The sequence below is a fragment of the Chelon labrosus genome (assembly GCF_963514085.1).
Source record: "Chelon labrosus genome assembly, chromosome: 12".
In the NCBI taxonomy this organism is placed as follows: domain Eukaryota; kingdom Metazoa; phylum Chordata; class Actinopteri; order Mugiliformes; family Mugilidae; genus Chelon; species Chelon labrosus.
In genome coordinates this window covers 27,492,307-27,507,056 of record NC_140345.1, presented here as the reverse complement: position 1 = coordinate 27,507,056, position 14,750 = coordinate 27,492,307, and the positions used below count along the sequence as shown (strand labels likewise).

Genomic DNA, 14,750 nt, shown 5'->3' with positions numbered 1-14,750 from the left:
AAGAATCTGCAGGAACATTTCATTTCTAATATTTTTCTCAGAGTTACTCAATAGCTGCTGTTTTGCCTTTTAAACCGTCACACACTTTCCTTCTCCATTTGGAAAAAATAAAACGTTATAAGTGCACGAGTCAAATCTTAACGCTAAAGGATAATTTCCCTGAAAAACGTCTTTTTATCTTTTTATAGCAGACACCAACAAAAAAAAAAAAAGCGAAGACACGTGTACACATTAAATATAAATCATTTTATAATATACAAATTGTACAGATGTCATGAACAATAGGAATGTGGACAGGATAGCAAAGATAAAGAGTACTTTTTCTCCCCCCCTCCCTCGATCGAGCGAAGCGAAGTGACAACGGCACATGATCAAAGATACTCAACATTCAAGATGGCAGCCGAGGTGATAAAAAATAAAAAACAAAAAACTCACATCAGAGACAGAAATCCAAGAATACATTTTTGTTTTTTTCCAGAGGCTGTGAGCAAGCTAAAGTGACAACACAGATAAAATAAAAATGACGGCGTCCTATTGTATCACGTTCTGTCTTTTCTACTCTGCCCATTTCACATCATAGTAGCACACAGGAAAGGAACCTTTTATTTATTTATTTTTTACAGCATTACCAAGAACGACTGCACCAGCGCCACAATCGAGGCTCAGAGACGATTACGCCGATATAAGACAGAAAACTGTATATCACCTTTTGCACGAGCGGCTGCGAATGTGTATGACATTAGCCCGAAGCCGTTCAGTTAACACAGCTCAGCGTCGTTTAACTGATGAAGTGTCAGATCCTGCCTCACGTTTCTCTCCCTGTCTGTGTTTTCCTTTTCTTTTTCTTTTTTTTTTAAAATCACAATTACAGACAGTCCCCGGAGTGTAGCCGGGTCAGAGGTCAGACTGCACAGCAACCAATCAGCCCTTTATCAGGGAGAGTTGGAGCGCCGAAGGCCGTGGCCTCAGGTAGGACGGGGCGGATACGGGACCAGGCCGGAGCTTTTGTCAAGGTCTGAGGACGTCTAAGTGGAACGTAGGAAAAACAATCAGTGGACATCACCTACTCGTCGAACTTGTTTTCCACAGATAACGAAGGAAATGGTGGGCATGTGTTTTCACAGGATGACAGAGGAGAAGAATAAAATGAAAACACAGAAAGGAGAGGCACTGAAATAAAGATCATTAAACAGACAAAGGTTAAAATGTAGATCGGACGATATGAACTGACCGGGAAATATCTCAAATATTCAGAATAATCTAACTTTCAAAAAGGCGTCTTTTGGTTTTAACTTTCATAATTCACATTCTGACAAAACCGTGAAAGTGACGGATGAGTCGCAATTTCTGCCCCAGCAGCTCGGACGGGCCGAGAGGTGGCATGAAAATATTTCTGTAATACAAGAAGTGCTTAACCCTCGCATTGTCCTCCCGTTTGACCCGGGCTGTTTGACAGTTTATAAAGCCTAAAATAAAATGTATCACGCTATTTTGTGCTACGCATTTGTAGCCAACTTCTTTTCAGCTAATTTAATCAAATAATTGAACGAACTGATGAGTGCACACTTTTTAATCTTCAGGTTTTGGGTAAAGGATCAAGTCTTGTCGAGTCATAAGGCTCAAGGTCCGAGTGAAGTCATGGGTTTTAAGGTCGAGTTGCAGGTCCTTCAAGTCCTCATCTCCGCTTATTACTGTATATTGCAGACTTCTCTGCAGAATACATAGGCAGTAGACCACATTTATATAAAATTATGTGATATTAAAAACTTTCACGATGGGTTAAACTTGACCCAAAGGACAATACTGTCGACCATCTGTTTATTAAGCGTTAAATAAATGTGTAATAAATAAATGCATCACCTAATTTGGGTGTTACACATTATTAACCAACTTCTTTTCTACTAATTAAAGCATATTGGACACTTCTTTGCAGAATTAATGGGCAGTAAATCATCAAGTTATATAACATGACATAGAAACATTTGAGACCAGGAGGACAATACGAGGGTAAAAAAATAAAATACATCAAAACGCCAAGGAGAATGTTACGACTCCATATCTCGATTCAACCCCGGCGTGGGTATTCCTCACGTGCTCGTGCAAACTCCTGCACACAGCTGCAGAATAAAATCCGTCCTCGCTCCAAAATACGACCCTTGACCTCGTCGGCCATTAGCGACGACCTCGTGGCCTCCGTCGTGGCGGTAGGGCGGGAGGGACGAGGAGCGTATGCTTCGGTGGGGTCGACGCTCGCGTGACCCCCCTCGTTTTTCTTTTTTTGTTCGTTTTTTTTTTTTTTTTTAAACCAACAACAGCCCTCAGGAGGTAGCTCGAAGCGTCAGTCAGCGATACATTTTTGCAAGCTTTAGCGGAACAGCAGAGGCAACACAAAGCCCAACAAAAAAAAAAAAAAAGATCTCTTGACTCAAAAACATTCACATATTATAATAAAAACGTTAGAAATAAATCCAAAATGTAATACCTTCATACAGACAAACACATTTACCCTCTCGCTCTGAGTTCCAGTAATAAAACATGGGACAATATCTTCAAAAATACCAACACTGACCGTAGCAAAGAAACAAAAAAAAACAAAAGAAAATCTCCTGTGTGACTAGAACCAACATAGAACACTTAAATCACAAATTGTGCCTCTAACAGACGAGTCTAGTAGCAGATCGTGGGCCATTTACAGGATAGTAATAAGGCTAAACTGGTCACAGTTTTATATTCTACTCTACACAAACACACATTTGCCATTTTACATCGAAAAAGAATCTCAGCGGCAGGTTGGATTAATCCCCCCCCCTCCCCCCGATTAAAAAGGAGAAGGAGCACTTGTTCAGCGTAATCAATCGCGTGGAGCTGAAGAGTTTCTCCTCTTTTTTTTTTCTATTTACTCTCACGAAACAAAATCTCCAAATTGTGACAAACTATGGTCTGTATAAAGCAGGACAGCAGGTAGTTTAAGTTCTTCATTAACCAAATTGCTAGCGGTTTAATAAATAGCTTCCCCGTGTGTCCTTTCTTTCTTTCTTTTTTCCTCCTCAGTGCAAACGATTCCCTATGACATCACTGTTGAACATGAACGCCTGACACGTCGAGGTGTTTTGCTGCCGATAACTGACCCCCATTATAGATGCATGATTACTGACAGATAACCCCCCGCTGACAAAATCCATTAGCGAGCTAATGAGAGCTCTGCGCTGCGATCATCACGCGGGTTCACCTTTTTTTTTTTCCTTTTTCTCCCAAACTATGAAAGCCATGAAACAGCACATTATGACTTGGTTATTGTCGGGAAAGGATGTCTGGTAAGAGGTGCTTAAAGAGCTGGAGGTAAAATAATGGAGGAAGTCTCAACGGGGGGAACGCGGGACACGAACGGCTGTTACGTTAAATGAGCCTATTCATTTCTTTTATTTGACTCTCTCATACGCTCTGCGGTCGTTCTCTTTTCTTTGTCTTAGTCTCTCTCGGCTCTGGCCTCACCTTGGCAACGAGGCTGTGAACCTTGTTTGCCGCACTTTTGTTTTTTTATGACTGGACTTAAAAATAATACTTAGAAATAAATCCTGGCTCCCGTATGTAAAAGCTAACCGTCTAATTGTGAGCTCTGCCCCTCGGGGTGCAAACATTCAGCTGAATTTCACTTCCTTATCTGACTTGGCTTTGAATATGGAACATTCTGTATGCAAGGTGAGCTTAGCGCGCCGCACCAAAGAGTGATTATCGGCTCTCTTTGAAGCACTTGATGGCTTAGAGCTCGGCGTAAACAATTATCTCTTCAGCCTGCTTTGGATTGCCTGTCGCAACGAACGTCCTCCTCCTCCCGAGGTTCCCGCTGCCGCCGTGTCCCAGCTTCCGGCGGAGCAGGAAAACAGCCTGGGGTCGCACGGGGACGCTTTTCCGAGCCCGTGTCTCGTCGAGGTTCTTTCACAGCCTCTTAAGCTGCAGAGAGCGGGTCCAACAGCTCAACTGTCGGCTGAAAGTACCTCATATAACAGGTGCTTTACCCGCAGCAGACGTCTCAGACAAGACGAGAGGAGCTCCCCGTGGTCTGCTCTCTCTGTTAAGACTTGTGTTTTGTACGTGTTTGTGTGTGTGTGATGTTCTTGTAGGCTATCGAACCAACCAAACTCAGCTTTACCTGCAACATGAGCGATGTTCCCTCCCCTCCTCTCCTCTCTGTAAAGGCATGGTCACACCAGGATAATGTTAATTTGTGAATAGTCGATACTAAGATTGCTAAACCACTTTCACTGGGTATTTAACTCGTGGTCGAAGCACAAAAGCTCATTCAGAATCTCTTTGTTTTTCCATTTCCGGGGCCGTTTGCTCCCCCTGCTATTCTGTAAACCATCTAATCCAATAAAGACGCATTGAAAGTATTAATTTAGCCTCTAACACGACAATAAGGGACCAGTTGAGACTTTGCATTAACGTCCGTCCTGGGGAATCTGATTACAACTGACCAGCGTAGAGTACAGGTGTGAACGCACCCAGTGAGGTTGCGTTTGAGAGATCTGATCCCTAACTGCATTTGGACGTGGTCTAGGACAGATTTGTCCACTGTATTCCTTAGCTAGTGTGAACGCATAATGAGTCCTGGGTTACATTAAAGACCAACTACACAACGGTAGTGAAATTTTGCCTCATTCATTCAGAAGAAAACACCTGAAAACGAAAGCGCATCCTAAGTGATGCTTGTTATAAGAGTAATACGAGCCTTTTAAAGTATTCTGTCCTTGTAGCTGTTAATTTTACTAACCAAAGTATTTAATATGAGTACACTGTCCTCACCGGTGTCTCTTTATGGTGCGTACGGAAGCTTACATGGCTCGAGTTATAATCTGAGTTTTGTGCAGGTCTCTGAAATAATTAAAGTCGTGACGCGCACACACAAACCACGCTGTTCATGGTTCTGAAACAGCAGTAGGTAGAGATCCATACAGAGCACAAATCTGAAGAGCCGGTTGGAGACAACAGGTGTGAACACAGGCACTAAAAGCTGCCCACTTTCATTCAGACTGCCCAGGTCGGATATTAATGCAAGGTCTGAACGGGGTCCATTTTGTTCAAACCGTCCTAAAACTTTAATTTCTGGAGCACTTTCTACTCTATATGAATGTTGCAAACGAAGCTAATTAATCCACTTGTGCAGTCGCTTCATTAATCCCACACAGATTCCACTGGAATTAATTGATTTCATTGCAAAACAAATTTCCATTTTAATTTCTGGTGTGACCAGGTCTCTACATCTCAGCTGCCGTCTGTTCCAGTGACTCCACACTGACTGTCCTGCTCCAGCATCTCCTGCGTTACACATGTAGTACATTCAGTATGTGTGGTTGTACAGTAGGACGGATGGCTTCGGTTAATTGTTCCGTAGCTACACTGTGTCAGGTCGCAGGGGAATCATCTATGAAAGAAGGAGTAAGCTGCAGCGTATTTTTCGGGGTCAAAGCCCTGTTAATTTGGATCGGGGACGACGCCGTGGACCAGTTTTTTTAGGATGGGGGACTTGAGAGGTAGGGTGGGGACAAGCCTTGACTTCTCTGAGCTACTCTTGAGCCTCCTCCAGGCTTTGATTTGAAACCGGTGGATCTGCCACGACTGCCTCCTTGGCGGCGACCTCCACGTCTGCCTCTTCTTCTGTCTTGCTTTTGATCACGTCCTCTTCATCTTTCTCTTCGTCTGTCTCTACCCCGTTCTCCATCACAGCTTCGGCTTCTGCTACGCCCTCGCCCTCCTTTTCTTTGGTCTCGCTCTGCGCCTCGACAGTTGCGAAGGTTTCCGTCACTTCCTTGACCTCTCCGTTCTCCAAAGGCTCGCCGTTCTCTTTTGATCCCTCTCCGTCCAGCGCTATCTTTCCTTCTCCTTCTTCGGCGCCGTTTTCTGCTCCTTTGTCTTTTGTCTCTGCTCCTCCGGCTTTCTTTATGGCAGTCTCTGTGCTGACTTCCATCCCCTCATCAATCTTTCCGTCCTCTTCACACCTCGCCTCACTTCCTTTCAACGTCTCACTCCGTCCTCTCGCTGCCTCGGCCTCGGCCGCGTTCACCCTTTCATCTCCGCTCTTTTCTTCCTCCTTCTCAACCTGTTCCCTGTCGTCAAGGATCTTGGGATCCTCTGCGTCTTTCTCGCCCTTTGTTTTTTTCTTCTTCTTGTTCTTTGCCGTTTCTTTGATGCAGTTCTTGTTGGACTTGCTCCGGGGCTTGAAGATTAATTTCTGAAACATTTACATTAGCATGTTAGTGGAATGCAACTCTTTAAACATGCTTCAGGCCACAAAGCAATATGCGCAGACTTAATTAAGAATGGATCACGGTGGGTCTAATATAGCTGGGATAACTAGCTAATTCAAATGAGACTTATTGATGCGGGCTAGGAAATTGAGGCCACTGTGAGGGGAATTATTGGTGGCCTCGAGGCCTCCAGTCTGGCCAAACAAACTTAATGCAACGTGTCCTCAGTTATTCGAACAACTCCTGCAAGGTGACTGCAAAGCTGCAAAGAAACAGGCAGGGAAATCGTGTCAACGTTAGCAATCACCTGAGTCTCTAGTGGGGGTTGTACAGACTAGTTGACCAGTCGATTTATCGATGCTTTAAGCATCACATGAAGTAGTTGCCGATCACGCGATAATAATAACATGGACGCCTTCTAGAAGACAGGTGAGGAGCCCAGCGGGTCATTGCAGAAAAACTAAGGTACTACTACAACTAAAGTACTACTGCAATGCATCTGAAAAGGCATCCGCTAACGCTAGCAGAGGAACGGTGCAAATCCTCTGGACAGCAGTCAGTTAACAACTTCACCAAACATCCTGTGGTAACAGAGAGAAGGAGGCTACACATCAACTATTTGATAAAGTTATTAGACCTTTAGCTGAAGTACACGGAGAAGGTTTCCATGCTGTGGAGTACCATTAAAAGCTACTGATGGTGCTGAGGTGCTGCCTGTTTTTCTACAGGCTGTACATATCTGCAGCTCACAGTACGTAGCACATGAGCTGTCTGTTCTCAGCATATGTATTCAGGTCAAGATTATAGATGTCATTACTTTCTACTGTGTTTTTATTAGTGACGTCATCAGAGACTAGTCGTCGTCGTAAAGAAATCTGAACCCGTGCAACCTCACGTCTCAGGATCCATTAAATTCATTGTTGTGACGGCAGTTTATTTTCGTCAGCGTGGATTCATTCCACTGCAGACAAAAGGTTAGCGATAGAGGTTATCGCCGCTATTTAGGGTCACCAAGAAAGCATGACCGAAACATTTCTTTCTGCCGGGAGAGCCCAGGCTTGGTTCACATTTGTCCAGCCCAGGCGTGTGTTTGTCTACTTAAAACAAAAACAGCTGTGGAATTGGAGGAAGCCAAAACGGTGACCTTGGATATATGGCGAGCAGGTGATGGAACGACGGGCTGGGGATGCCAAAACAGACAAAGAAATACAGGGAGGAGGAATGTGAGGTCGTGTACCTTAGACTCCCTCCTCTTTCGGCCCAAGACGGGTCGCTGCAGGAAAACAATCTGCTTGGTGGACAGGCTTCCGTCGCTGAAGGGTGTGGACGAGAGGGAAAGAGAGAAAGAGGAGAGATTATCAGCAACTGAACATGATCCTGACAGAATAATTCTTTAGAAATGATTAAAAAAATAAAACAAGGCTGAAATAAGCTGTCCCCACTTGCTTTTCAACATTTAAATCGTTAAGAAATGACGTTTCCAACTCATATTTTTCCATAATTTATTGTTGTTTTCGGGCTGGACTCCAAGATAAATGCGTCCAATTCGTTTGAGTGATAACACACGCCGTGTTCGTAACATCCATCAAGATAGTTAAATGGCTGCCGGTCACTGGTCATGCCTCACACTCTTATCTGACAGCTCGAGGATAGAGGCTCACATCCGTTGGCCCAACCTCTCCACTGCTATCGTTTTTTCCTCCCCTCTCATTTATGGGAGAACAGATCGCATGCAAAGAGGCAGAATAACATCTGCGTGCAGCTCGTGAACATCTCCCACTTCTGTGAACATGCATTTCTTGTTTTTTTCCCCCTTCCTCTGTTCCCCCGAATGTAATCCTCCATCCCATGCACACGTCACACTCCCGTGTTCTGAGGAAGGATAATCTGTAAAAGTACTCACGCTGACATATTAATAGAGGCAGGAAATGCAGATTCATTTCAGAGTGGGCTTCCTGTCTGCTCGTCTTTGTCACGCACAGCCCTTTTCTTGACTCGGTCTAAAAGATGCCCGTTCAGTTTCTAACTCTTATCTCGTGCCGCGGCCTGATTTGTGACAGGTTTATTGTTCGTCTCTGTGTTATTCCCTCTATTTCTCTCTAGCTATTATCGGACGCGGCTTGTAAGGAGATATGTTTCCCTTCGTTGCTATCTGACACAAGTTCAATAACACATGCACGCACACACACACCAACGTCGGATGCTTTCTTAAACCAAGCTGCACGCTCAACCTTCGCACAAGAGGAAATATGGCAGGTTTATGATCACTGCAGAACCCTAAAAGCCTGCAACAAATCTCCCCTTTCTCGACATCAAATGGACTTGAGATTCCTCCAGCAGAAGGCTTACTATCTTTAAACCATCCAAAGCCCACCACTGCCTCTTTTTTCCATTACCTCCTTCCTTCCACCATTTATCCATAAGCCATTTTCTAGGCTGTCAAGAATGTCGGACGTCTTCCTGGCGAATCAAAGCTGAAAACGAACTGGAGTTCCCAGCAAAAAGCCCCGGCGCCATTAAACCAGAAAGGAGCGGATGGCTTAGGAAATTACAGGCCTTTACCGAACCTACTCCTGGCTGTCAGTGTCAGCCGCAACCATTATAACTTCAAGTTGTATAGAGCAGCGGTAGCCCGTGCCTATTTACGTGTGAATGTACCTGTTGGTGGCTTCATCTGCAGTGAAAAGGCCTGCCGCACGGCCCTGCTGCAGACTGACACACAAAAAGCTGCACACACACGCTGCACAGCTATCCTCCATTATGAAGACATAAAGTGTGCGGTGATCATAATTTACTCAGATTCCTGCAGTAATAAACATATTTGTCTGAACCTTCATTTTCCCTTGTTGTTTATTGTTCCGCAGCTAATGCAGAGAATTTCACATTTACTGTAGTTAATGGCTCCGAGATGTAATTACCAGCGGCATTAATTGAATGCGGCGAACACGAATGCATGCTCTGAGACAACTACATGAATTAATGTTGTGTGGAGAAGCCGCTGAGCACCAGTTAGCATTAATTTCAGACGCCACGGAGATCGCTGACACTTATCCGACCCCTCCAGATGAAGTGCAGTCTGGAAACCCTCAGACGACAACAACAACAAAAAATGTCCCTTTCAGAAACGGAGGAGTCGACACCACGAGAACAAGCATAACGACTATTGCTAATCTGAAATAGATCATCAACCATTACGGCGACGCGCAGAATGTTTTTTGAGGCAGGGAGAGGAATGAGCTCCGTCTTGTACTGTATCTAGGGCGACTCTGATTAATTAGCCTCGCTGGGCTGTTGTGTTGTGGCATTTTGAACAAGAGGAGGGGAGGTTAAAAAAAAAAGTAAAAAAATAAATAAATAAAGGATGAAAACAGGGAGGTAATTAATCAGCAGGCAGTGCTGTGAAAGAGCAGCAAACATGACTGGCCGAGGTGGGGGCAGAGCAAGTAATCGGCCAGTGTGATGATGGAAACGCTGCATGCATCAGAGCTTACATTAAAGTGTATTATTAAAGGACAGCTCCACGGCTTGGATCCGCTGTCCTGCACTGAAGTAGCAGCTGGATGATGCATCATCACTGGATGCAGAAATGTTTGGATATGAATAAAATGCTTTTCTAAAGTTTAGCTGGAGCATAAATTAGGTGCCGGTAAGAACTGAATATCAGTCTTGTAACACTTCATTAATGGACGTATTTCAGCTAATAAGGAGAAAACACTGCATGAAACTGGATAGTCCGAGAGCCAATCAGAGCTACGATGTTGTTACTCCTCTGTCCATCACCACAATTAGACCGCCCACGGGCATAATCATTTCCCAGCAGAGAGAACTTCCCCCCACAAAAAAATGTTGTGGATGGGAGATAGTTCCGACATCCATGCTCAAAATCTTTGGTACTTTTTTCCATTTTTTCTTTGCTGAGGAAACATGGTGCATGGTATGCACAAAAAATAAAATAAAAATGTCCAAATACTGCAGTTTCTCAAACGTTCACTTCAGGCTGGCTTATAGACTGTAAGAAAAATGGACGCCATGACAGCTCCTCAAAAGTGAAGCCAAAGAATGTGCAGCTCCCCCTTGTGGCTGGCTGCAGTATGGGTCATAAGCTCCACCCCCTCCATGTTAGTGGCTGGGACTTGGGACAAACTAAAACACTAAAATACACAAATAATTTTTTTTCTGGCACTATAAAAACAGGATGTGACATCAGAATTATTGACAGTTGCCACTGGCAACTGCTCTGTGAAATGGAAAAAAAAATAAAATACAGTGTATTAGTGATGTGTGGATCGATACTGAAATATGGATACCTCCGATACCAGATCTTTATGCTCAAAAATCGATTTGCAAATCAAAATATCGATACTTTTGATCCTTAAGTCATTTGAAGTAATATATATCATTAACAGGAACACAGTGGAAAGTAACTACACTATTGAGATCTTCTCTAAATGATACGCGACTGGTGGGAACTACTGCGGCACGCTGCTCAGTCACTCAGTGTGTAGACACAATGGCAGAGCATAAACAGTCATGTGTAGAGCTATTTCAGCTCTTGTATTCTTTTTGAAGCTATGATTTGAAATACACAACTTTTTTTAGATTTACCAGGTTTACCAATTTTACAAATCGGTGTTATCGAACGTCACTACACTGTATAATCCAACATTTCTTTGTAACTGGTGGAGGTAGAGCCGAGCTCGGTATTTACTAAACGAAAACGTTAGTGCGTCTGAAGGGAAGTGTGGTCGGGTCATCGATATCGTGACTCCGCTCTCAGACAGAACTGCTCAGACTCTGGCTCCAAACTTGCGAGATGGCGCCGCCCATCGTATTCCCGTCAGTTTGACCAGTTTGAGGAAGTGGAGATGCGTCATGCATTTATTTTTTTCTACAGTCTGTGGGCTGGCTCCAAAAGTGAGTCAATCCCCGTTGACCTCAATGTGAAAATGTCCCAAACAAAAAAGCCTTTGTCCCATTCATATAACTACAACTATATCAGTTACATCAAGCAAATCTCAAGTAAAGACCAGCTCTTTTTGAATGTGTACCCTGATTTATTCTGCATTACCGTATATGGAGGATGAATAAATGCACTCTCACGTATACAGTATTTATAGCCGTCTTCTAATTGTCACTGGTGTGAAACATTATCTCACCCTCTGAGCTGTATTTGAATGGTAAACTACATCATCAGCTTGTCAAGGTACTTTTTTTTTTTTTTTTTCGAAGCGAAACTCTTCAGCACGCGAGACCTTCGACCATAAGCGGATGTACGACTCATACAGCAGACGCCAGAGTTGATGAGTCAGCGCGGGCTTAGCCGAGGAGCCGTTACATTTCTGTGAAGAAGAGATTTTCCACCAACAGTCAGAGCTGCTGCTTTCGCTGGTGCACAGCTGCATCTGCTGCTGCCGCGCCGCTCCAAGCTCAGCCCAGGCTGGCAGAGATTCAGGCCGCTTTCTGTCGTATAGCTTTGAACAATTACTTGTGTGCATTATATTTCATACCACGTTCCAGTTTTCACCCTGCAGTATGTAACGACACGCTCGTGATATCCTTAGATCTGCACAGAAAAAGCTTTCACACGAGGCCCAGATTCCCAGCTTTATTTTCTTGTAGCCTTTTTGTTTCTTCCTCAGAAACTAAAATACGTCAGTAGAGACATTAAGCACTTTATGCTCCTTCTTCTTCTTCTTCTTCTTTTTCTGCTGACTTGTAAATTTGCAGATCAGCTTTGGCTCAACTCGCTGCAAGATTAAAATTCTGTTTGCATGTTGATGCATCAGAAATAATCCAGTAGTATCCATTAATGTACCACGCTCTCTTATTCTGCACACTTCTGCAGAATTCACACTTTTGACAGAGAGCTGCATTTCTGCAATAAATTGTGAGTAAATTCGCAAAACTTTCATCTGTAAATACATCCCCCAACTCCTAAAAGATTATGTAATCCTTCTATGTACTTCAGTGGATTAATGGTTTTCACCGAACACAGACAACTTGGAAGCGGCCCTTATTGGTATTGAGCAACTCTGAAGTGAATAACGTACATGCAGATCATCAAACTAGAGGTTTCATTCTGTGTTTACAGCTCATAAAGCTCCTTCTGGAGTTTCTACCCTTTAATTTCTGCAGAAATCTTGCAGTTTTAGAGCTATTTAGTTAACTTTTGAAGTTTTGCCTTCATTGCACTTGCCTTACTAAATTGTATTTGGGTTCAGAGGGGGGTGCTCGCTCATTTATTTCATTGTTTAAAGCAATTAAACATATAAAACCCTGAGCACATGTGTGCCTGCTTGCTGCTCCTGTTCTTGCAGTTCCCCCGGGCTGCCAACAGAGGTCATTACAGGTCACATATTACTTGATGGCCCACTTTAAAAGTCAGATGAGAGTGATTACCCGTTAGTCTTGATTATCGGAGTTGGCAGCACGCAGGTGAGTTTCCATCCGAACGTGGCCAGGGACTGAAGCAGGGGAACATAATCAGCCTTCACCTGCAAACCCTGCGGAGAAAACAAGATGTCCGTTAACAACCTTCCGGTCCTAAAAACCTCGTCCTCCTCCTCTTAGACGCCACGTGCAGCGCAGTGAATGGTGTGCTTGCATATTATGTTGCGGAGTGCAACTGTGATTACAGCTGAGAAGCCTGAAATGCAATCAAGCAATGTCAGCATCACTTGGGAACTGTGACGGCTTTAGTACAGTTTGTGTGTGCGTGCTGCCTGAGAGGTTGTTTTCAACAGCAACGTGCACAAAAAATAAAAATCAGAATAAAAACCGAGACGTAAACAGCTATGGAAACTCCCTGGCTGCTGTGAGTCAACATGGCAACCATCTCTATTCATGACATGTATTTGTCAGCACAGTAAGACCTTGAGCAAATAGACTGCTCATGTGAAACGGCTCGGTTAGCGGTAAACATTTTAATGCTCGTGCTATTAAAACACAATTAAATGAGCCATAGTGGCATCGTCTCAGTGATGGATTTAAATCAAGCTCAGCTCAGACGTTTAGAGGCTCCTCTTCACTCGGAGGGGGGAAAAGAAAAATAACAATAAGTAATTCAAACTGAAAAAACACACAGATTACTTAATGTGCTTTCAGAACACACACACACCCTGTTCGGAGAGGATGTGTGTGTGGTTTGACACCGTGCCGTGTTAAAAATGAGAAACCGCAAAGCGTGTCAGTCAGATTTCTCCCACATACAACAACACATGCATTTTCCTGCACGGTGGCAGCTTATTTTGACACCTCAAAGAGGGACTCCGTGTTCTCTGACGGACTGTGAAAAGACAAACTAGAGTAACATTAAAACCAAAAGCGTTCACCCCGAGATGTTTGACTGCAAAAAAATTCCGGACCGTTGCCCTGTATGAGTGATGGTGTGAGTCAAGAAGGCAGTGATCACGAACAAAGGCCGCCACAGAACTTCACAGAGTCTATTTATATGATCAACGGCAACAAGAACAGAGGCTTGTGAATAAATCACACCTACACATGCTGCATTAGCAGTCACTTTAGGGCCAAGTGTGAAAATCTTCTCTAATTAAAGCTGCACCAGCCAAGGTTTTCACGGGATGCGCTGTACACCGGCCTTAATCAGCCTCCGTCACAGAGACGCTGCGTTACATGAAAGTCTCTTTTGTCCCTGAAGACGCTTCCTCAAGTTCATGGATATCATCAGGAACCCTGCGCAGGCCAGCAGCTTTTATTAAACCCTCGTTTGCATGACATGTTTCATCTGGAAGTATCACAAACCAGACAGATTGATAATCTGCATGATGTATTCACGTTGGAGGCGGCTGGGTATGCGATATCGCAAGATCACATGGCAGTCTATTTTTCCAGATATTGAGCTATGCACATGTGGCCCATCCCCAGAGGTTGTTGCACTTCCAAGCAACATTTTAAAGTTGGAGAACTTGTCTTCCGACATGCTAACTGTTTCCTCTCTGGCTCTGGCTCTCGTTACATAACATGGCCCGTTGATCTGATTAAAGTTAACCCGTGATAGACAGATGGCCCGCCGTCCTCTCCAAACAGTTTCCGAAGACGACCCCCAGATGGTTCCGTGTAACGAACCATCTGCCGTGTCAGGTTAATGATGTGCACAGATTACTGAAGACATCTTGGGTCTCTCGCTGCTGGTTTTTGAATTTGGGACGTAGCTGTTCACGGAAAATCCGCTGGCGACTGTTTAACTTAAAGGACCGGGGTGCAAAAATGAGGGACATCTAGTGGTGAGGTTGCAGATTGCAATCAACTAAAATCAATCAATCAATAAAGAGCAAAAGACCTCTCTAAAGTCTTTGCAAAATAACACAAAAGCACATCAGTTTCTAGTCACTAATGAAAACATAATTATCAATCATATGTTCCAGTTCTGGCAGTCAAGACTCCCCTAAATCTGACTCGTATACACTGGTCGTTTAATAAAAAGCTTTTATTGTGGTAGTCAGGAATCTATTTGGCACCGAAGAGCTGAAATGAATCTGGGTTCTG

The 14,750-nt window shown here is 43.9% G+C and overlaps 1 protein-coding gene across 1 annotated transcript in view; it reads right to left on the bottom strand.

The window, feature by feature from the left end:
- Positions 1 to 287: 287 nt before the first annotated feature.
- The window catches only part of rftn1b (raftlin, lipid raft linker 1b), a 118,899-nt gene continuing 104,436 nt past the window's right edge, over positions 288 to 14,750 (bottom strand). The window contains exons 8-10 of the mRNA XM_084557673.1: positions 12,645 to 12,748; positions 7,483 to 7,558; positions 288 to 6,229 (exon numbers count right to left, since the gene is read on the bottom strand). Coding sequence (XP_084413799.1) covers positions 5,564 to 6,229; positions 7,483 to 7,558; positions 12,645 to 12,748 — 846 coding nt within the window. The 3' untranslated portion in view covers positions 288 to 5,563. The remainder of the gene's footprint in view (positions 6,230 to 7,482; positions 7,559 to 12,644; positions 12,749 to 14,750) is intronic.